Genomic DNA, 21,702 nt, shown 5'->3' with positions numbered 1-21,702 from the left:
CTACCCCTAACCTCACTGTCTCGTGTAGCGATAACCAGAGATTGCTAACACTCTGAAATGTGAGGAAATCTATGCATATTATTTTTATTTGGTTTAAAGTAATTGTATCAGGAACAATAATGCATTAGATACAGATTAGACATAGAGTAGGAGCCACAAGGCCTTTAGCCATGCCTTTTGCAGCCTTCTATATCATCTGCTTTAATAATGTGTAGCTTTCATTTATTTAGTCAACAAATATTTACTGAACATACAGTGTGCATCAGACACAGGAAACAACAACACAAGATAACATTATTTGACACTCACTGTGTATTAGCATCTATGCTCAGCTAATTTTCACAACACCCTACAAGATAGGTGCTGTTATTATCCTTATTTAACAAATGAGGAAACTGAGACACAGAGAGGTTAGGAATGCAAAGCAGGGATTCACATTCCATGTGTCCTATTCTAAGAACTTTACACTCATCTCTAATGCTGACAGGCTTCTTAGGTAGACAATACTCTGATCCCTGAATTAGGGGTGAGGAAGGGGGGTGGGTGGCTCAGGGAAGTAACTTAATCAAGACCATTCAGCCTGTAGGTTGTAGAGCCAGGATTCAACCCGAGTCTGACTGATCCCAGATCCCAGGCTCCTAACGATTATATTATAGTCAAATCCAATAAGCTCTTAGCAGGTATCTGAATGTCTTTTCACCTCTTCCAATTTATTTCAAACAATACTATTTCTCATGTTAACCCCTGCTCAGTAAGCTGTCAAGTTGGGCCGCCTACCATCTCCCTGATGTATTTTACATTTTCTAATCTCAGAGTATTTGAAGATGCTGTTTCCTTCCCCCCGTAGCTCTGCATTTTGAAATCCTACTCAATTGAGACCTTTCTCAAACACTATCATGTTCTTCAAGGTTTTCCTGGTCCCCCAACTTTGAAGCCCCATAACACTTCATTGAATAATTTGACCAACTCCTACTCTTCTTTATAGGCTAGAAGCTCCTTGAGGACACGAACACATCTTATTCAACTCTAGAGTTCATGCTGCAGAACCTTGCCTAGGATCAGATGACAACTGCTTGAATGGAATTTCACTAAGCAGGGAAAAATACTGTAGAGAGAAGCAGAAATGGAGACTATATTTTAGTGAGGATTCCATCTTAAGTCACAAGAACTATGTTATTTGGAGAATCCATAAAATGCAGCGGCGTTTTGACTTCTGCATAATTATTTAAATTCCAAAACATAACTCCTGCACTTTGGTTTAGGTAGACAAATCATTCTGAAATCATCCTTCAATTTCTGCTACTTATCCACAAATAGCTGCTATAATATTCATTCTTCCTTAAGTACCTTGGTTAATTAAGCATGGAATCATTTGAATCTAATAGCCAAAGGGAATAAAATAATATATCAGTTAAATGAGGTTCATCTAAGATTTCAAACGAAAATTCTTGCATGATTTATGATATTAAATAATTTGACATCTGAAGGTATGAATTTTTCACTTCCTAAGAAGATAAACAGTAAAGGAGTGGGAGCCACATGTTATTTGCAAAGGCAGTCAGGGATTGGTAAATATGGTGGTCCTGGACCACACTAAGCTCAGCGCCTACTCAGGGAGCATCCACACGAGCGCGTATGTGGAACATTTTTCCCCCCTCAGCGAAAGCAGTATTCCTAAGTGAAGGTCACATCGGCGTGGCAAACATGGCTGCCTTCGTTAGGATCTCAGTCATGCCAGGCAGCAGCAACTTGCTTGCTTGAAATATAGTTAATCCCACTTGCAGAGGCCGGCATTTAATAGCAGGTGAACTTGGCAGGTAGAAATTATAAATACATTTGAAATTCTCTCAGCTCGCTTTACCCACCAGGGGTTGCTGTGATTTTCAGGATAATTTAAAGATAAGCCAGCAGGTCAGAACATGAAACATTAAAGAGGTTAACAAAGGAATGGGACCATGTTTTTTCCTCCCCAGTAAAGGAAAGAAGACATACACACACGTGCGTGTGTGTATGCACCTACATGACAAACAACACAGTCTCGCTCGCTTGCGCGCACGCTCTTTCTCTCTGAAGCTCTCAAAAAAAAAAAAAAAAAGGTATGACATCAATCGAAAACCTTTAGTTTTTCATGATCTTTCCTAAACTGACAGTCTGCATAAGAACACAAGAATTTGGGGGGCCAGGGATGGGAGAGAAGTCGTAGCATGTGTCTGTCACGGAAAACAGCAAACAAAGCGCTGATTATGAGCACAGTGCTCACTCATTTCAAGTGCAGACGCAGACACTTTCACCTTGGGATTCTATTACCAACACTCACCTCAAAGCCCCTGTTGCAAAAACGTTCCTTATGTGAACACCTCTTTAATAAACTCTCACCCAGTCAGGGGGTGAAGACTTCAAAGGGTCTTCCAGCTTGGGATTCTGGAAAGATTGCCTTTGAAACACAGTTCCTTTGGTAAAGATACTAGAAAGAGCTTAAATAGTTGTGATGCTAGTACATGAATTCCTCTCATTTGATGTTCAGCCCGGCCGGCCGCAGATGCAATGAAGGTTGGCTAAATGCGCTGCTACATTTGTGATACTAACCAATTGCTTGGGAGGAAGGACGTGGAAAGAATTCAGCAGAGTCCTCCCGTGGCAGGTCAGGAGACATAACCAGGAAATGGGTGCTCAGGCCTTAGGAATGACAGAGGGTCACATCCGAGAGAGACCATCCTATATTGGGACTTCCTGTATAACTGCTGACCACATGCTCCCTTGGCTCTAAGTGTTAAGACTTTACAAGGAGCTAAGATAGCGAGGAAGTAAGGAAGACTGAACTGTCGGAAACTAGGCAGAGCAGCGCCGTTAAGAGGGGATCCAGCTCCTGAAACAGCAAGGCTGGAGAGAAGGGAGAGGATGGTTTCTTAGAACAGGAAAACAATAAACACGGTTTGTTTTCTTCAAAGGAGATAGAACAAGACAAAGGCAGGAAGTGCTGTCCTTCCTTCATCCTGCCAGATTTTCAATGGAAGTCAAGTGTGTGCATTAGTCATGATAAGGGAGAAGAGACCAAAGTGGTAACACCTTCGGTTTTTTTGAAAGAAAAATACAGAGATGTGTCACATAGCACACTGTTCTTCATTCTGTTCTTTCAAATAGTCCTGTGCATGTCACACTATGAAGTGATTCACAGTGAAATAGTGCTGTGCGTGCCTAACGTGACCTCTCTTTAAACTTCCTGTATGGTTCTTGCCACGTAGTGCTCAAGGAAGGCATTTGGGCTGGACAAAGAAGACAATTCCATATTTCTTCAAAACAAGGATTCTGGGTCCACATTACTTCGGTGCTTATAATCTGCAAAGGCTTTGCTTTGCTGTGGTTACAAAGAATATTCCACATATTTAGATAATTAGAAGTCGAATGTTTTTAAAGAGTCTAGACTGTTTGCCAGAGAATTCTAGGAGAAGAGATACTAACCACATGCCTTCCAAATTTGGTATAAAACTAAAAACAATGAGACCAAATAATTTATTTGCACTCATAATCTCACAGTTGCACAATTAATTTAATATGTTCCCTGGGGGGCTTGGCCTATGATGTCACTTTTTGGGATAGAAATCAAACTTCACTAAATTCTATTACATGAGAGTGAACTAATACAGGCTGCCTGACTTATGGATTTAGTTTCAAACCAAAAAAACTTTTTTTCCTTTATTTTGTAATTCAGTATTTTGGACACCAGTATGTATTTTTAAATGATAATTAAAAAATCAATGTTCAAAATAATGGTTAGTCCCAGGCAAGCCTGATTAGATCTATTTTCCCCACAAGGGATCTAAAGTGTAGTATTGTGCTTTTATTGTGTTTAACACTACAGAAGTGACAAGGTACTAGAATAATTACAGCTGGCATATATTGAGGACTTAAAATTGGCCAGGAACTACGCCAAGAGATTTGCATGTATGATCTCTTTTAATCTTCACAACAATCTTATGATAAAGATGGGGCAAGTGAGTCTTAGAATGATTTTGTGAGCTGCATGAGATCACACTGGAACACTGAATAATGTGGAGCTTCCAGAGTTGAACTCCAGAGACGATGCACGACGTGTTAAGAAACCCACACCTCTAGGTCCCGAGCAGTGCAGGACCATCAACAGGTTACTCCACCACACTGAACCTCTGTTTTCTCATCTGCAAAGTAGATTTGGACATACTGATTCTTTCAGCCCCTTTACTCTGAAAATGCTATTTTTATATTCATTAACTTCCAGCTGCAATTATCTGTGATTGAGAATGCATTCAGAGTTTTAACCGGGGTAAGGTCACATCCTTCCCCCCCTTACCTGGGGGAGAGAGAAAGCTTCTAGAATGATTTGCTGTGAAGTTAAGAATTCTAGAAGACACAGAGAAAGGGGTAAAAGGAACTATTAGATGGGAAACTGAGGGAACAAGTTCTCAGCTGGAGCTCTGTTATTAGGCTCTTTTGTTGTCTGGAATGTTTCTTTCTCTTTTTTTTTTAAAGATTTTATTTATTTGAGAGAGAGAACACATGAAAGAGAGAGAAAGAGAGAGCGAGAGAGCATGCACAAGTGGGGTGGAGGGGCAGAGGGAAAAACAAACTTTCTGATGAGCAGGGAGCCCCACACAGCAGCTCCATCCCAGGACCCTGGAATCATGACCTGAGGTGAAGGCAGACACTTAACTGACTGAGCCATCCAGGCACCCATGGAATATTTCTCTTTCTATTCAGGGTTTCACTCATAGTTCAACAGAATACACAGTCAAAACTTCTTTCTTTCTTCTCCAATCCCTGACACAAGCACATAGACCCACCAAAGTTTTCTAAGAGTTTTATCTCGAGCAACCGAAGAGTTGGACAAGAAGTGAAAGGCTTCCTGTTATATGTACATGCTGCCTCTTTCTAATTGTTTCTTCTCACTGTGACCCTTGTAGAGAAAGACCTAGGCCTTTGGATAAATAAAGGATTGAAAGAAAAATCCATCCGTGTTTTAGAAAAAAATCTGGACTTTAAGTTTCTGCAGCATTTCTTTTTAGGAAGAGTAAGGAGCTTAAGTGAGCAAATGAGATGGAAATTCAAGATTCTGCCCTCCCAAATGGCTGGCAATGGAGGAGCCAACTAGAGGAAAACAGGCGGGGAGTACAGTCTTTACAGCTCACACCACCCAATTTTCTTTCCTTCCCTGTTTTACTGCAGATCTTCCCAGAACATTCAATAGGGCAAGGGGAAAAATGGACAAGATGATGGGAAGAAGGAAGGACCGGGAATGTGGTGGGAAGAGGGTCCTTTGGTCAGTACTAAGGAGCATCAATAAATGAGAGGTCTTTCAGGAAGGTTGTATATTCAAACGTGAATATAAACATAGATAACAGAATATTAGGCTTAGAGTAGATATCTTAGAATTTATTTATCTAGTCTTATCACCTTACCAATAGGAGAATTTTTTTCTAGAGCACCTCTGACAGATGGTGAGGCTGGCTCTGTTCCAATATTCTAAGTTGCCTGTTTTCTTCTTGGACAGCTCCAATAGTTAGAAACAACTGTAACTTGCAACATTATCACTTCCAAATATTTGTTCTGGTACCAGCGCAAGGAGGGTAGGAAATGAGTCTTAATTATTTTTGTATCCCCAGAACCTCCAATTTAGTGCACAACATGTACTTAGTAAGTTATTAGTCAGATTAATACATAAGTACGCTAATGGACAGAAACTACCCGAAGAAATGTATTAATAAGTTTACTTCTCTAATCCATACAAAAACTCCTTACGTATTTGATAGCAATAAAAATGTGTCCTAAACTTTCTCTTTTTCAAGCTAACTACAGTTTTCTTAACTAACCCTCACTGGTTCTGATGATCTAACTCTGAGAGGTAATTAAAAATCCTTTTTTACCACATCTACTCCTTTTTGTTATTGGCCATAAAAGTCCTTTGAATTTTTCTATAGCCTTCTTAAATACATGTCAATAATAAAATAATAGGTGTTCATTATTTTAAAAATGAGAAAATTAAAATGTCTCCTAATCCCAACATTCTGGGTATATCTTTTGCCGGTTCTTTGGGGATTTTTGTTTTTTGTTTTTTAAAGATATTTTAATGTAGTCTGATCATGCTGCATATATCATTTATACACTACTTTCTTCTTAAGGCACTCTGAACGTTTTCTCGTGTTATTATCAGTTCATCACCAAGACCATTTTAAGTAACTTATCTTTCATTGGAGAGCTATCTAGTTATTTATCTAACCAATACCTTATGATTGTACAGCGCCCAATAGATCACTACAATAAATAGGACTTGAGAAAAAAAATCAATGTACATGAATTTTTTCCACATCTATGATGATCAGTTTAGGACAGATTACTAGGAGTATAGTTAGTAGGTCAAAGAACATACATTTTAACAAGACTTTTGAAACTCTCTTCCTCAGGATACCTTTCCTGGCCCTCATGATTAGGTTAAATTCCCTTGTGACATGTGCCTATAGCATCCTGCAGTTCTTTTTCATCACCTTCATCACCACTTTGAAGACTTGGTCCTATTTTATTTCCTTTTAGACTGCAAACTGCATTAAGGTGGTGCACAACCATTTTTGCTGACTGTGTTTTGCATAAAGCTAACATATAGCACAACACTCAAAGTATATTTTATTTAGTTGAATATTGTTAAATTGCTTCCTTAAAAGGGTGTTTGAATTTGTATCCTGGAAGCACTGTTAGCACATGTCCAACTCACTGCATTAATATCATAAAGCCATGACACCCCCAAATGGGACCAAAAAAAAACTCTTAGTGTGATTCAATTCTTGTTACAAATGAAACCTGTGACTTAGAACTCATCTCTCAGCTACTATGAATTCACTGGGTATGTTAAACTCTGCATTGAAGATTCAGTGAGACTATGACCTGAACATTACCAGCTCTCGGGGAAGAAAAGTTCCTTCTTGACGGGCGATGACCAGCGATGCTGTCTCTCCTTGCTTGGTGCTCCTCAGCATGGCCACAAGCTCTTCCTGAGTTCGCCCAGTGACATCTCTGCCATTCACCTAACGGGTGCCATCATATGGACAGATTACAACACTCTCCATCTCCTTCTATGCTAGACAGTTTCTGAAAGTAAGTAGCAAATGGGCCCCTACAATGAATATAGCTCTGAAAAGATGAAAACTGAACACATGGACCCAAACCAACAGTGTTCAAAGGACCAGTATTACACTGGCCATCATTATTATGGTACTAGATCATTTAAGATAGTCAGGAATTCGTATGAGCAGCTTCTCCTAAGACAGCACATTTTTACAAGGGGGCATCAAACTGACAGCAGAGAATAATTCCTCAACTAGGGAAGAGGTGGATTTCAGATGCTAAACTGGCACCATTTTCTGCCTAATACCAAAAAATAAAAAATAAAATAAAAAAATAAAATAAAATAAAATAAAATAAAAGGACCATGATTACATGGCAAATTACTTTGGCAGCAAAAGTCTTCTGTTATAATGAAACAGTGTTCATCATGTTCAGATAGTCACCCAGTCATCACAGATTATCAGACATTGTAATCTGGAGCTATAGTAGTCATTTGATATATCTTCTTCCATAATCCAGAACTATAAAAAAATCTATAGTGTTGCCTCCATGCCATGAGAAAGTTAATAGAACCAGCCAGTTTCAACAAGGACGATTTCTTGAAAGGTAAGTTGAGACTATGTATTTAGCTAAGAAGACAATGCTACCGAACAAAAATGCATGGGGGAAAAAGCCTCTCGCTTTGGGTAGTTCCGAACACTTCTTTATAGGGATAGATCACCCTGAGACAGGCTGGCCCATCCCTAGGAGAAGTTTAAAGAAACTGTTACCAGAGTTTGGCTATCACTTTGAAATTCTTAGCCCTAACTGCAATTATGATGAATTCCCAGATTTGATCCAAATTTCCCAGGGACCCTAAGAGGCGGAAGTAAGAGAAAACAGGGAAAAGTTTGCAGTGTTACTTGTCCTTCTATCACTGACCTAAGGGGGACTAAGAAGATGCTTCCTATTAACTAACATTTTTTTTTATATATATAATTAAAGTCCTTATCTTGTCTATAAGTGATAATTTTCAATATATTACATTCAAAATATAAATATTAACATATTTATTTTAACACCAAGGATATTTTATTGAAGATATTAATTCCAATTCTTACCTCCAAAATTCTGTCCCCTGATTGTAGGCGGCCATCTTTTATTGCTGCTCCCTTTGGTAAAATGTTTTTTACAAAAATGGGACCAGGCCCATGTATGGAAGAGTCTCTGGTAACCACAGTGAAACCCAGTCCTTCAGGGCCTAGTGTGTGAGACCAGGAAAATGCATGGTCACCTTAAGCAGAAACCTTCCAGTAAAATCTACTTAATTTAGACTAATGTAGAATAAGTAAAATATTTACATTCCAGCAAATATTTTAAATTCACTTCAGTTGTTCTGGTTGCAAATACAGATTATAGTTCCTGACAGGCCATGATGGTTTCAAAGTGAATTTAGGGCCCAATGCAGATGTGTAACACTTTCGTCTACTGAGGCCCCAGAAGAAATGCCACATGTTACCCATAAACTCAGGAGATTGATTTCTCGGTAAACCGTGAGCAGCCAAAGGCCATCTGACATGAGTTTTGTCAGGCGCTCACTCAGCTAGCCACCCTGCAGCTCCCCTCACCTGGGCCTCGATTCCTCCCGTGCTGCACTCCCCTGCTCCCGCCCTCACCCTTGCTGTCCCATTCTCTTGCATCTCAATCTCTCTCTCTGAGTACGTGGTTTTCACTTTATCTGAAGGTATGCTCAAATATCTCTGCCCTAAAGAATCCTTACTTCAATCTTACTTCTTCAGTCTTCCACCACCAATGACCTACCCATGATCACGTCCACTAATTTTTCCTCTTCTGATCTGTCCCTTTCTCTAGCTTTGACACTTCTCACCAATTGTTCTCTTGAAATTAATGGCCCTCTTGAAATTAATGGCCCCCTCTTTGGTTTTCATGTCTCTATTTTCTGCTTATTTTCCTACCTCTCTGATCACATCACGTCTACCACTGTCTCCTACCCACTGTTCTCCCAGATGAACAAAGATATTCCCCAAGGATCTGCCATGGAACAATTTGTTCTCTAGAGTCTCTGCCTTGGCCAGCTCCTGGCTCCAACTGCCATCTCCCTGTGGATGACACCGAAATCTCTTTGGCCCTAATCTCTCTATGGTGTCTGTTCCCTCAATAGGACCATGCACACACTTTCACCAGCATTTTCAAACGTCACTATGAATTTCCTTCTCCAATTCAGATCCTGGTCATTTCACATATACTCATTTACTAAAAATTCTCATTTTTAGTAACGGTATCTCCACTAACAAGCCATCTGCAATTCCTTGTTCTCTGCCCTCCTTTATCCAGTCAGCAGGCAAGGCATACACACATATTATATTTAGATAGATTCAATGTATCCTTTACTGATCCTTTGTTGTTTGATCTCTTTTCTGGTGTACCTTTTTGCTGTCAGATTAATCTTCCCAAAGTATAGCTGTGATGGCATATTCTTTATTTTTTCATTCAAGGCTTTCTGATGCATTCTTAAGGTTACCTTCTGCGTCTGATTTATCTATCCTCAAAGCACTCAAACCCATGTCTAATACATAGCTGGATAATTTGTACAAAAATGTAACTGATACATTTATATAAAAAGCCTAGGGGCACCTGGGTGGCTCAGTTGGTTAAGTGGCCAACTCTTGGCTTCAGCTTGGGTCATGATCTCAGGAACCTGGGATTGAGCCCTTGGGTCAGGCTCCACGCTCAGTGGGGAGTCTGCTTGTAGATTCTCTCTCTCCCTCTTCCTCTTCCCCTCTCCTTGCTCATGCATGAACCTGCACATGCTCACTTACTCTCTCTCTTCAATCAATCAGTCAGTCAATCAATCTTAAAAAAAAAAAAAGGCTAATTGCTAAGCACACAGGTGAATTTGTGCCTCCTGGTCAATACAGTTTCTTCTCAGGACAGAATTCTTAAGGGGCACAAAATTCTGACGAAAGGATCTTTCAGAATAACCACTTTGCCCTAATTAAAGGTGCATGTTATTGTTTTTTATACATGTTAATAAATATTTTAAAACTACCTTGTGATCATTAAATTCTGTATTAATTCAGACAAAAATTTGAGCTCTCAGTTTCTTTTAAATTAAGTCTTGAAAATCACATCAGAGTGCGGAAGGGTGCAGTGGGGGAAGGGATTATCAGGAGGTTAGAAATAAATAAAAGCACAGAAGTACACAAAGACTTATGTATATAACATTGCATAAATATGCATGTATGCACATGTCCTAGTCTCATTGATCTGGGTTTGAAATGCACAGAAAATTGGGAAAGATGAAGACAAGGTTATGCATGCTTTTGAAATTAAGTATGTTTTGAAAAGTTGTTTGCAATGTTGAATTAGTGAAATTTCAATTATATAATTATATATAATAATTATCAATTATAATTATCACATGTTTGCTTTTTGAGGACTAAATGTTTTGCTGGTATAAAACTGGCTTAGAGAACCAGAAACATATATGCCCTTTTTAGACCTGACCTACGGGGTGCTACAAAAATCACTAATCTTGCTCAAAATAGGGTTCAACTGCATCTCTGTGCTTCTTAACTACTGTGTTTCCCTCAAGTTTGCAACAGCTCTTTCCATTTCCCAACATGTCTTTATCATTTTTTTTTGTTTCAAATAATCTATACTCTCCAGCAGAAAAGAATAAGAAAGTAGCAAAATTTCAAGAGATTTAAGTTACCTGCTTAAATCTATTCTTTGATACAATTAAATGAAGGGAGAATTAACAAAATTAGCCTTAATGCATTTCTCTTAACCAATTTTACATGTTACAATAATAGAATGCTATTAAGCATAATTTAATAATTACCTTTCTTTAGGTCAATCTTAATTTTCTTTGCATTCTTCTTGCTGCCAAACCCCATGAGAGGGGAGAGTGAGGGAGAGGATGGCTTTCTACCCAGTCTCGGTACCCGGGGGCTCTTGCTTTGCTGCAGAGAGGTCAAAGCATCCTCTTCAGGACTACCTGTTCCTGTGAGATTTATGGTTTTTATTCCTGATATCCCATGGACAGGAGGCGGCAGCTTTGTTCTCAAAGGACCATCATTGTTACCAAAAATGTTCAGTGGTCCAATGACTGATTTTTCATACTGTTCACGGTTTTGAGGTGGAAGCACATGGAGGAGCACGCTGGGAGATTTCATCGCCTGGCGGAAGACATCTTGAGCCCTTCAAAGAGAGTTAGTGAATATGTAACAATACCACGTTCTAGCATGCCACCCAAAGCACCCCGCATCGTGGCAACGGGAGCACACAGCGGCATAAGCATTGGAGAAACTGTCCCTGTTACCACCAGGATGACTGCAAACTAAAATCTAATCACCACTTGAGACTTGTCCACCAGGCGCCCTGACACTGGGTTACACATGCATTAGTAACGTGCGCAATTCTCCAGTTGAATCTTTTAAACAACTTCCTCAATCCTCTCATTTTGTCTTTAGTAAGCACAATTCACCCTTACTTTGCAAAACGAGGAAACTGAGGCTCAGAGTGATTAGATAACTCATCCAATGACCCACAGTTTTTTAAAGTATATCTGAAAATCCATCCAGAAGCCATTGCTAAAGTAAGTATGAAAGCAAACTTTAATTTTAGACGGAAAAAATACTTTTGTAGTATTGATCAGAATATCAGTTAGTTCCCTTTTAGGACTCTGTTCTAAAGTACAGGTCCTCTCTAAAATGGGTTGTGTTCCAGAATTTCAATTCTGACACAAACACTTCCTTGTGAAGATATTTGGTGTATCGGCTATGCCCAAAGTCATAGTGAATTAACAATCCAATAGGTACCCTGTTATTCTATTTTAGAGTACCTGTATTTTTTACTTTTTTTTGTCTTAGCACTTGGTGTTTTTCCTCAGATTTCCTACTACCATTTCTCTCCTTCGTCCTTACACCTCAGGACTATGTAAAACAACTACCTTTCCCAGCCTTTCTTGCCAATGAGATTTACATAGAAGGGTTACAAGAAAGTTGGGAGCCAGAAAGTTCTTTCTTCTCCCATTTCTCCAAACTCAGAACCCCAGCAGCTATCTGGTGACCGTGACACAGCTTAGAGAGAGTAGCCACTTAGTAAGGATGCAAAGCAGAGAGAGGGAAGACGTCCCATTTGCTGATTCTTGTGGAACTGCCACACCAGCTCTGGATTGCCGCCTCCACACTTATTTGTCCTTGGGGGGGGGGAAATATTAAGCTTGTTTAAGGTGTCTTTATTTCAGGTCCGTCAGTAGCAGCCACATCAAATAATGAATCCTAATTCCAGCTACTATCTGACACACCCTGCCCCCCACTCCTAACCTTACTGAATGAAGTGCTTACTCTCCATGTTGGGAGGGGAGGAGGGGAGAAGATCGCACAGAGGCAGCCCAACTCCCCTGACCAGTTCCCTGATTGGGAGTCAGTTTCTACTCCACACTGCCTTCGTCCTGAATTTTTATGAGCCTCAGTTTCCATCTTGCATACCTAGCAAGTCCTTGTAAAAAGTACAGTGGTATTGTTATTTGAAGAAATGGACTTCTCAGTTTTCATTTCTTTCCACACTTAAGCAGCCAGTGCCCACAGCCCTTCTCACCCACAACCATTCACCCTCCCCCCCCCCCCCCACCCACAACCAAAGACACAAATATCAACAGAGAATGGTTACAGAGAATATATATGTTGAGTTTGGTCAGAAACGAGAGTAGCTGGTGGTCATCACTAAGGAGTATTACTTAGTATTTATTCCCTTGTTCCAGAGCCCCACTGCAATGCCAACATACATTAAAAAAATATGCACCAGACTGCTGCATACTCTAATTCTTAGCTATAAGAACCTATTCCCATAACATCTGCACATGCAGAAAAATGATTACTTGAGGGAGAATATTTTAACTTTTTTTTCATTTGTTTCTATTACTCAGTGAGTCCTCACAGGCATCTCTCACAGACATTTAGTTTAAGGAAGGCTGCTGACACAAAGCTAGTTAATTAATAAGCTGAACTAACAGTCTGTGAAAAGAGTCGTTAAATACCAGTCTAACTGACCCATAGCCCAAGCAAAGCAAGCCCTCTACGGATGACACAACGAGGCGGGAGGGCCTGCTGTGTTCTCCAGCTTCCTATTCTCGGGGCCACAGGGACATGTGCAGGCCACCTTTGCAGATGCTAACACAGGACTTGCCTTTGGAAATGGATGTCTTGGGGTCATTCAAAGGGGACCGACCAGAAATTCTACCAACAGTTTTGATCGTCAAGAGCTCAGTAATGATTATAAGTATGCCAGGAATCAATACAGTAAATAAAACAATGAAAAACAAATGCTTACTGAGCAAAGGTTTTGTCTACAAGGTCCACGTTGTTGATTTTTACAATACATTCATTTTCATGAAATAGTCCCTCCCGCTTGGACCTGCTATTTTCTTCAATGCCGCGGATGAAGAGTCCTAGAATCCTAAATGCAAAATTCAGGTTGAAACAGAATTAATAATAACATGCTAATTTTTTCTCCACTCGCAACTATTCAGCAATAAGTACTGGTTTCTATTTACAAAAGAAATTATGCTTTATATTCAGGCAACTGTTTGTTGTTTAAATCCTTAGTAAAAAAAAAAAAAAATCCACTAAAAGAGAAAAAGGCCCTCAAGACAGACACACACCAACACCGACCCAGAGCACGCTAAGCCAGGCCTCCTTTGCCATGCCTGCGGTATTCTTAGAAAAGGCCGCCACAGCTCAGTGGAGTTGAGGACGCAGAGGCTTCTGGATTGGAAAAGGGCGTCAGGCTGATGGTAACAGGTGTGAGTGAGTGCTCAGACAACCTGAAGCTTAACAATGGAAGAGGATTAGAAGTTCACCGGGGCGTTTTTCAGTCTTACTACCTGTTCCAGTAATTTGCATTTTAAGAAGCAAATACAGCACAGGTCACATTGCTCAGTTTAAAAGGCAGTTTAGGGGCGCCTGGGTGGCTCAGTCGTTAAAGCATCTGCCTTCAGCTCAGGTCATGATCCTTGGGTCATAGGATCGAGCCCTGCATCAGGCTCCCTGCTCAGTGCGAAGCCCGCTTCTCCCTCTTCCACTCCCCCTGCTTGTGTTCCCTCTCTCGCTGTCTCTCTTTCTGTCAAATAAATAAATAAAATCTTAAATAAATAAATAAATAAATAAATAAAAGGCAGTTCAGTCCTGTTTGTTGGTGCCCCTGCATCAGGTACACGTGGGGCATTTCCAGTGCTCAGGATGGAGGAATGGGAGGTCTGGGGAGAAGTGGGATGTAAACTGGAGCCGAAGAATGAGTAGGATCTGGATAGGAGGAGAGAGAGAATACACACGGGGGCAGGCTGAACTCTGTGTGTTTTTGTGGGGAGCTCACACTGGCTGGGAGGCCAGAGCCACACAGAGGGGTCTTGAACAGGTGCCGGACTTGATCTAATCAGACTAGAGCAGCACAGCCACCGCTCACTGCTTCGGAGCAAGACAGTGACATGATGGGGGCAGCGCACTGGGAAGACTTGCCTGCAATTTCAACCGGTAAGAGTCAGCAGTCAGAGAGGAGAGCGGGGGCTCCCGGTGCTTTGCGGCTGCCGCTGAGAGTCAGGAGGGGAGGGGCTGAGAAAAAAGGCAGGAGCAAGACTACAGCAATAATGAAACGCGTGGTGCGTGTGCGTGACCCTGCTGCATTTTAGTAGGACCTACACCAAAAACTTGAAGAAATCGAACCTGTATATATTCTAGCTATTTCTCATATGAGAGATATCCCTTCCTCTTGTGGCATGTCAGGGTCCTGGCTGTGTCCCCGGAATAAGACAGAGATGTCCTCCAAGAGGAACCTGCTGGGCGTGGGAGAAACAGCCACCTCTTGTCCCTCATCCTCTTGTTTTTGTTTTGTCATTCTTTTTTGCATGCGGGCCTCCTACGTTATCCCACAGTCCCTTCGTATTAAATCTCCCATCGGAATAAAATACGAGGACATTTTATAGGTGAATCACAGGGTCAGCCACGGAGAGAGGGCAGTCTCTAATGAAAGTGGAGGAGAAAACCGTCTCCCTGTTTGGAGCTGCCGCACAGTAGGGCCTCTGCCTCCAGGGCCCCCGTTCACTGAATGAGCTCCGGCCATCTGAAGATGGCAAGAGGAGGGGCACATGCGGCGGTCTCCAGGTCTCTACTCCAACGAATACAGTGTACTGATGCAGGAGAGACTGAGTCAGGCCACCGATGGTAGGGAAGGCCCAGGGTCAGAGGCACGGGTGTGTGGGGCAGTGTTGCCCTGCCTTTCCTCTAAGAGGTTAGTACATTGATCATATTCTGTGTGGAAGAGAAAAGGGGCCAAAGTTACTCTTTGATAAAGGATCTGAGATTCAAATTAATATTTTTGAGATACCAATCCTACCTTAATCTCATAACGTAATATTGAATATCGAGCTATTTGACATGCAAAAGAAGAAGAGGAGGAAAAAGAAGAAATAGAACAAAATAGTGTTTCCTTCCTAAATTAAACAACTCTCTAATAGTTCGCATTTTGGATTTTTTTGTTATGGTGGATTCACAATAACACGACCCATTAGGAGGCTCACATGTGGTTATAAACTAGTTGATGTAAGCGATATTTTTTTAACAAGCATTCAAGTCTTCCTTTAATTTAATTCAGTACATCATCAGTCATGTAATGTTACTCCCTAGGATTTAATTTCACATTTTGGGAGATGAATTAATTCTTTCAGGCCACTGGGTTGCAATTTAGCTGGCATATTACAGCTGGAGTATGCTATGTGAACCTCACTGATCTAAATAACCTAACTTTCCATGAAAAATTTATTGACAGAATAAGCTCAACTGCAAAACCCATGTGTCAGAGGTAATTTTGGTAAAATGTAAAACTGACTGATTTTATTAGTTTGGTCCCTGGCAACAAACCGCTCCTGCCTTCTCTATTCCATAGAAGGGATGGATTCTCTCCAGTTTGATTTCATCCAGACCAGTATGAGAAGGCTCAGAAAAGAATCTCTCATTATCCTCTCTGCCCCCAGACTGGTGGGCTGTGATCGTGGTCTCCTCTGGGACCAAGGCTCTCAGGACTTGAAGATTAATGCTGTTGAGGAGTTATAGGCTCAGAGGAACCAGTTAATTTGCATTAATGAGCAGTGATAAAGGTGGCTGAAACCCACTGCCCCATAGAATAAGAGGAGTGACGACTGCTTCTTTTTCTTCTTATAATCATGTAGACACTAACCCACCCACTACTTGCCCCCTTCTGCTCCTCCCACTGTATCCCAGGCCTTGGCCATTCTCCCAGCTTCGCATTTTTATCTAAACATCTCTCCTTACAGCATGTGTCATTCCTCATCCATCCCTTCCTTCTTCTCTGTCATATTTAGCTGTCTTTACTAGGAAACTAAGGTGCATTATGCTATCTTCATTGAAAAACAATTAGATTTCATTTTTTTTAATTCTAAAATAAAAGTACCTTAAATTTTTTTTAAGTCAATGAAATAAAATTGCTTTTTACTTGCAGGAACTCAGGTTTTTGTGTATTTGTTTTGTTTCTTACTGTACAAGCCAAGGGGCCTCCATACAAGTGGCATTTGACACCTTATGCTGTCGTACCTAATGAATCCACTGAGGCCTTATCTCGTACAGCAGCCACTATATTGTACTCAGGGTGTTCTAACTGAGATTACATTTCCTAGTCAACAACAGGTGTGGCAGTATTTTTCTAAAAGGAAAAAAAAATGTGTATATATATATATATATATATATATATATACACACACACACACATAAAGAAATTGGAGGCAAAGTCAATTACAGTAGCCTTAGTAAAGAATTAAATGTAAATTCTAATTTAAAATAATGACACAAACAATAAACGGAAGGAAACTAAGAACTAAGTATACCACTATGACCTTAACTCACCCCCCGCCCCAAGCCCCCGTGCTCACACACTGAAACCATATGGCGTTATGAAGTCAGACACTTGTCTGACATGCTCGATACTCAGTTGCATCTAAACACATGGGTTGAGTTAAGTGTGCTGTTTCAGCCTGTACTCATTACTTCTAAACTTTTATTGGCTCATGTCTCCACTTCCATATTATTTTTATGTTTTTTAATTAAATTTCCTTTCTATAATACTAATGGATAGCAAAAAAAAAAATTATACAACTATTTCATCAAGTTACTAAACAGTTGACCATGAACTTATAAAAGTTCATTTCTGAACCAGGCTTTTTTTTGGTTTAGCCATAATATTAATAATACTGATAATTTACACATTCATATGTTGTGTGCTTTACGAGGAGTTTTCACATTTTTAATGTCATTTAATCCCCACAACCTTGATGTGAGGTAGGTATTCACAAGAGGCAAGTTTAGGGGACTTGCTCAAAGTTATAAAAGAGAACACTGAGATTCAAATCCAATTGTTCTGAATCCAAGTCTAACATTTTTTCTATTCTTCAAGGCTTCTGCTAGAAATCAGAACCAGGAAGGAAAAGAGAAGAAATCAATACATCTTAGTGTGTTTCTCTCATTTGATGTAAGAGAAGGTGATTTCTGGTCTACAGGGTCAACCTGTTTTCCGAACTATTGAAAATGAAGTATGGCGACTGTCACATTGTACATTTCCTCGTGTTTTGGAAATTGGGATGATCTTGTGTTCTATTCGGCTTCATTAAACTAAAGGGCCCGGTAATTTAACCGCTCTGGTATTTCACAAAGCTCTATCAGGACACTTCTGCCAAAAGCCATTAGAATTTCTCATGACAACTGGGTAAATACTCTTCCTGTCCATCAAAAACAACCTCACTTGTCCTGTGCCATAACCCATAACATTTATAAACACGCTTATTAACACATACAGGAAATGAAACAATAAGAGCCACTGGCTTTTCGGTTCATTTCTTTTTAGAGAACATTCATTCCAGCAAGAGCTTGGCATCAGATGTTATTTGCAAAAAGAGGTGATGACTTTGCAATTACAGGTAGCAGATGGCTACCTGCTGAAAATGATGCCAACCAAAATATCATGACTAAATCTGCTCTTCCCGCTCTGCGGCAGACTGAACTGAATAAATATTCTGAACCAGTAAATTAATACTATATAACCTTTGGGAAATTTTTGCTCTAGAAAGAGCAATGGAGTAAGGGGGATTGGCTCTGGATTTTGTATGACCTTGGGAAAAAACAAAAACAAAAACAGTGGACTTTTCTGGACTTTGCTCTTTTAAGCTAAAATAAGGCATTCTGCCTGCAATTTTCAGTGATGTGTTTAATATAAGAAAAATTAATTTAGCAAATTAATTAAAATCATATCATGAGTGAGAAACTGATTTTAAGAAAAGCCCTTTCCTTTAAGATAGTCCTTGTCAGTATCAATCTAGTGCTAAGGGTAATCATCTTATTGAATAGTGACACAATATCCAATACTAGTTTTGTAAAGTTGTTATAATAGGACTAATATTAACTCTCAGGCACACACTTTAATTTCCAACAGTAAAACAAGTTTTATATCCAGTTAGGTGAACATGAATTTCAAGAAATGTTGACATCTAGGGGCGCCTGGGTGGCACAGCGGTTAAGTGTCTGCCTTCGGCTCAGGGCGTGATCCCAGCGTTATGGGATCGAGCCCCACATCAGGCTCCTCCACTATGAGCCTGCTTCTTCCTCTCCCACTCCCCCTGCTTGTGTTCCCTCTCTCGCTGGCTGTCTCTCTCTCTGTCGAATAAATAAATAAAATCTTTAAAAAAAAAAAAAAAGAAAAAGAAATGTTGACATCTAAATTACCATTTGCCACTGTGGATTTAGCAATAAAATGTCTTCAAAATTTCAAAAGGAGGTGGTACACTGTTTTTAATTGATTACACTTTATTTCAGAAAAAAAGCACAATGGCATTTTATTTTACTATTATAGTTAAAATCATGAAAACATATAGCTTCTGATACAGCTACTTATAGTGCCAGAATATTTATTATCCTAAGTCTCATACACCTGAGCAGAATCAGGAAATATCCATTGGGATTACCATATTCACTTTTTGAAGTGTATTGTGGAACATTAAAAAATTCAGTTGTAGTATTTGTCTAACAGTATGTTAAAATCCTTCTCAAGAATTCTGTTTACGACTTGTCACTGACAAGAACACTTTAAGAAATATTTCAGGGGTGCCTGGGTGGCTCAGTCAGTTAAGTATCCAACTCTTGATTTTGGCTCAGATCATGATCTCAGGGTCGTGAGATTGAGCCCCAGGTCTTGGTTCCCACTCAATGGGGGTCTGTGTCCTCTTTCTCCTCCTCCCCGCCACCCCGCTTGTTCTCTTTCTCAAATAAATGAATAAATCTTTTTTTAAATAAGAAAATACTTCATAAGTAACTGTAAATGCAGAAATTGTGATCGATACTTTTGCTTTTCCACTGTATCTTAGAAGTCAATGACTTTGTTTCTAACACTCAAGTGGCCAACAGAAAGAAGTATATATTGAGGTGTCTGTCTGAATAACAGAGATACACATTGAATCCTCTTCTGAAACATGTTTGGGAAAATGAGCCGAAGTCAAGTTTTTCATTAGCATGAGCTTCTGATATAAAAAAACATCTTACCTTCCACTCAGAGATGAAAAGAAGGGTACTACATGTATTCCCAAGGGGCCTCCTTCCCCAGAAATCTCCACTGTTCTTGTCATATCACTGTGGCAGAAAAAAGTAAGAGCACAGGTAAGTCTCTACTTAAAAAAAAAAAAAAAAGAGAGACAGAGAAAGCAGCACGTTAAAAAGCAAAACAAAACAAAACAAAAAACCTTAAGATTATATCAACTACTGTAAATTCAACGGCAGAGATGAAATCAAATGAGTACATGATTTGCTGGTATGTTCATAAGATCCAGGAAATAAAATGTTTAAAAGACTGATTTCTTTTTTTTTTTTCCCTAGAAGGGAAACAAATGGAAATAATGACCCACAAAAATAACTTCCTACTAAACTTAATCTGCATAAATCAACATATTTAAAAGGATATACACAAAAATGAAATTTCTCCCCATTGAGACACACTTGACAATTACTGTGCAGATGATAAAATACATGGAACTAAGCTTATCTATGCTTAAGCATAAAGTAGGCTTCCCTTGCAGGACAGGAAAATTGAAATAAAATATGTATTTATTAGAAAAAGCACAGAATTACATTTTACAACAGTGAAGCCACAGTTGGTAACACATATGGGCATGTTCGGAGCATTAGAAATCAGAACATAGACTTGCCTTTCAATAAGGCATCAGATGTATTCAATGGAACAATTCTAAATTTTCACCTCCTATTTTTTTTAGAGGTAGAAAAAGAAGTTGTAAAGCCTGGAGAAAATGTATTACAGAAAGAAATAGAAAGCCTGACCTGCCTAACCTACTCCAGATTAAGGAAAGGATGAGCTAGAAACATTAATGGATAGTGTGTATGACTGAAATATATAAGATATTGGGAAACTTTGAGTAATAAAGAGTGGAACTAACAAGTTTTTATAAAGATGAAAAATAATAACCGTGAACAATTATTGGCTCCTTTAATCCCACAGAGAGAAAATAAAATTGCCAGAGGAAAAATGATAAAGTTGAAGCAAGCATCCCTGTTATGGAAATTGTAAGCAGGTCTCTATTGTTTCCTATTTACATGAAAATGACCTGAAACTGGATGTCAAATTAAGAGCTACAGCTGCTACAAATGCTTTTCTGTTCCAAATTGAAAACGGTGAAATTCTGGCTCCTTACTAGAAAGTTGAGAACAGCATAAGAAGGCAAAATGCCTGATGAATTCACTCTGCATGTAGTACTCTCTGAATTATCAGAAATCTAAAATAAATACATTAAATATATTCTCATCCGTGGACGAGGCTGATTTTTAATGTGTTTTCATTGCAAACTTATTGTCATTAAGAACTGTAAAAAAGAGCATGGCAGTTTCTAATGTTTGTGGACTATGATGGAATTTCAAACCTGATAATAAATTTCAAATGAGTTTTGCTCAGATATTGCTGATATATTTAAAACTTGTTCAGTCAAGCAGGTTATATCAGAGGCCTGGGGTAAAAGTCAGAAATAAAACAAATCTTAGAATGATAATATCATGGGATAAAATAGATTCTTCTTGATACTTTCTGTGTGAGAATACAAATATTATATGAATATATATTCACATAATATTCATATATATTCATATATGTATATGTGAATATATATTCATATAATATATGTATATATGTGAATATATATTCATATAATATTCATATATATATATATGAAATACTACATATAGGTATGCATTATACAACCTTAATATAAACTGCCTGATGGGCAGGGAAAGTTGTGTATAAAAAGTAATAATTTTCATATAATAACAGATTTATAGTGCATTCGTAGGTATTTGAGAAAGACTAAACCCAAAGCATTAACATTCTAGTTACAGTACTGTTTTAAAGACTTCTAAAAACAAAGATGAAAATCTTGTTTAATCATTAAAACTTTATTGTCTCTACCTTTATAATGTATTTTTATACTTTTACACTTACAGCATAACACAAAACTTTCCTAATAAGTGTATTAAATATCCAAATGCTGATAGATAA

General features: G+C 39.1%; 1 protein-coding gene across 6 annotated transcripts in view; it reads right to left on the bottom strand.

Annotated features, from left to right (window-relative positions):
- The window catches only part of PARD3B (par-3 family cell polarity regulator beta), a 980,330-nt gene that overhangs the window by 432,883 nt on the left and 525,745 nt on the right, over positions 1–21,702 (bottom strand). For all 6 annotated transcript variants that reach the window (XM_045806556.2, XM_045806555.2, XM_045806554.2 and 3 more), the window contains 5 exons: positions 19,689–19,775; positions 13,426–13,551; positions 10,934–11,292; positions 8,190–8,329; positions 6,921–7,049 (listed from right to left, as the gene is read on the bottom strand). In XM_045806556.2, coding sequence (XP_045662512.2) covers positions 6,921–7,049; positions 8,190–8,329; positions 10,934–11,292; positions 13,426–13,551; positions 19,689–19,775 — 841 coding nt within the window. The remainder of the gene's footprint in view (positions 1–6,920; positions 7,050–8,189; positions 8,330–10,933; positions 11,293–13,425; positions 13,552–19,688; positions 19,776–21,702) is intronic.

Source organism: Ursus americanus, chromosome 1 (assembly GCF_024610735.1).
Source record: "Ursus americanus isolate L20-20 chromosome 1, mUrsAme1.1.p, whole genome shotgun sequence".
Lineage (NCBI taxonomy): Eukaryota > Metazoa > Chordata > Mammalia > Carnivora > Ursidae > Ursus > Ursus americanus.
The sequence above is the reverse complement of the archived record's forward strand: the minus strand, read 5'-3'. Positions and strand labels throughout refer to the sequence as shown.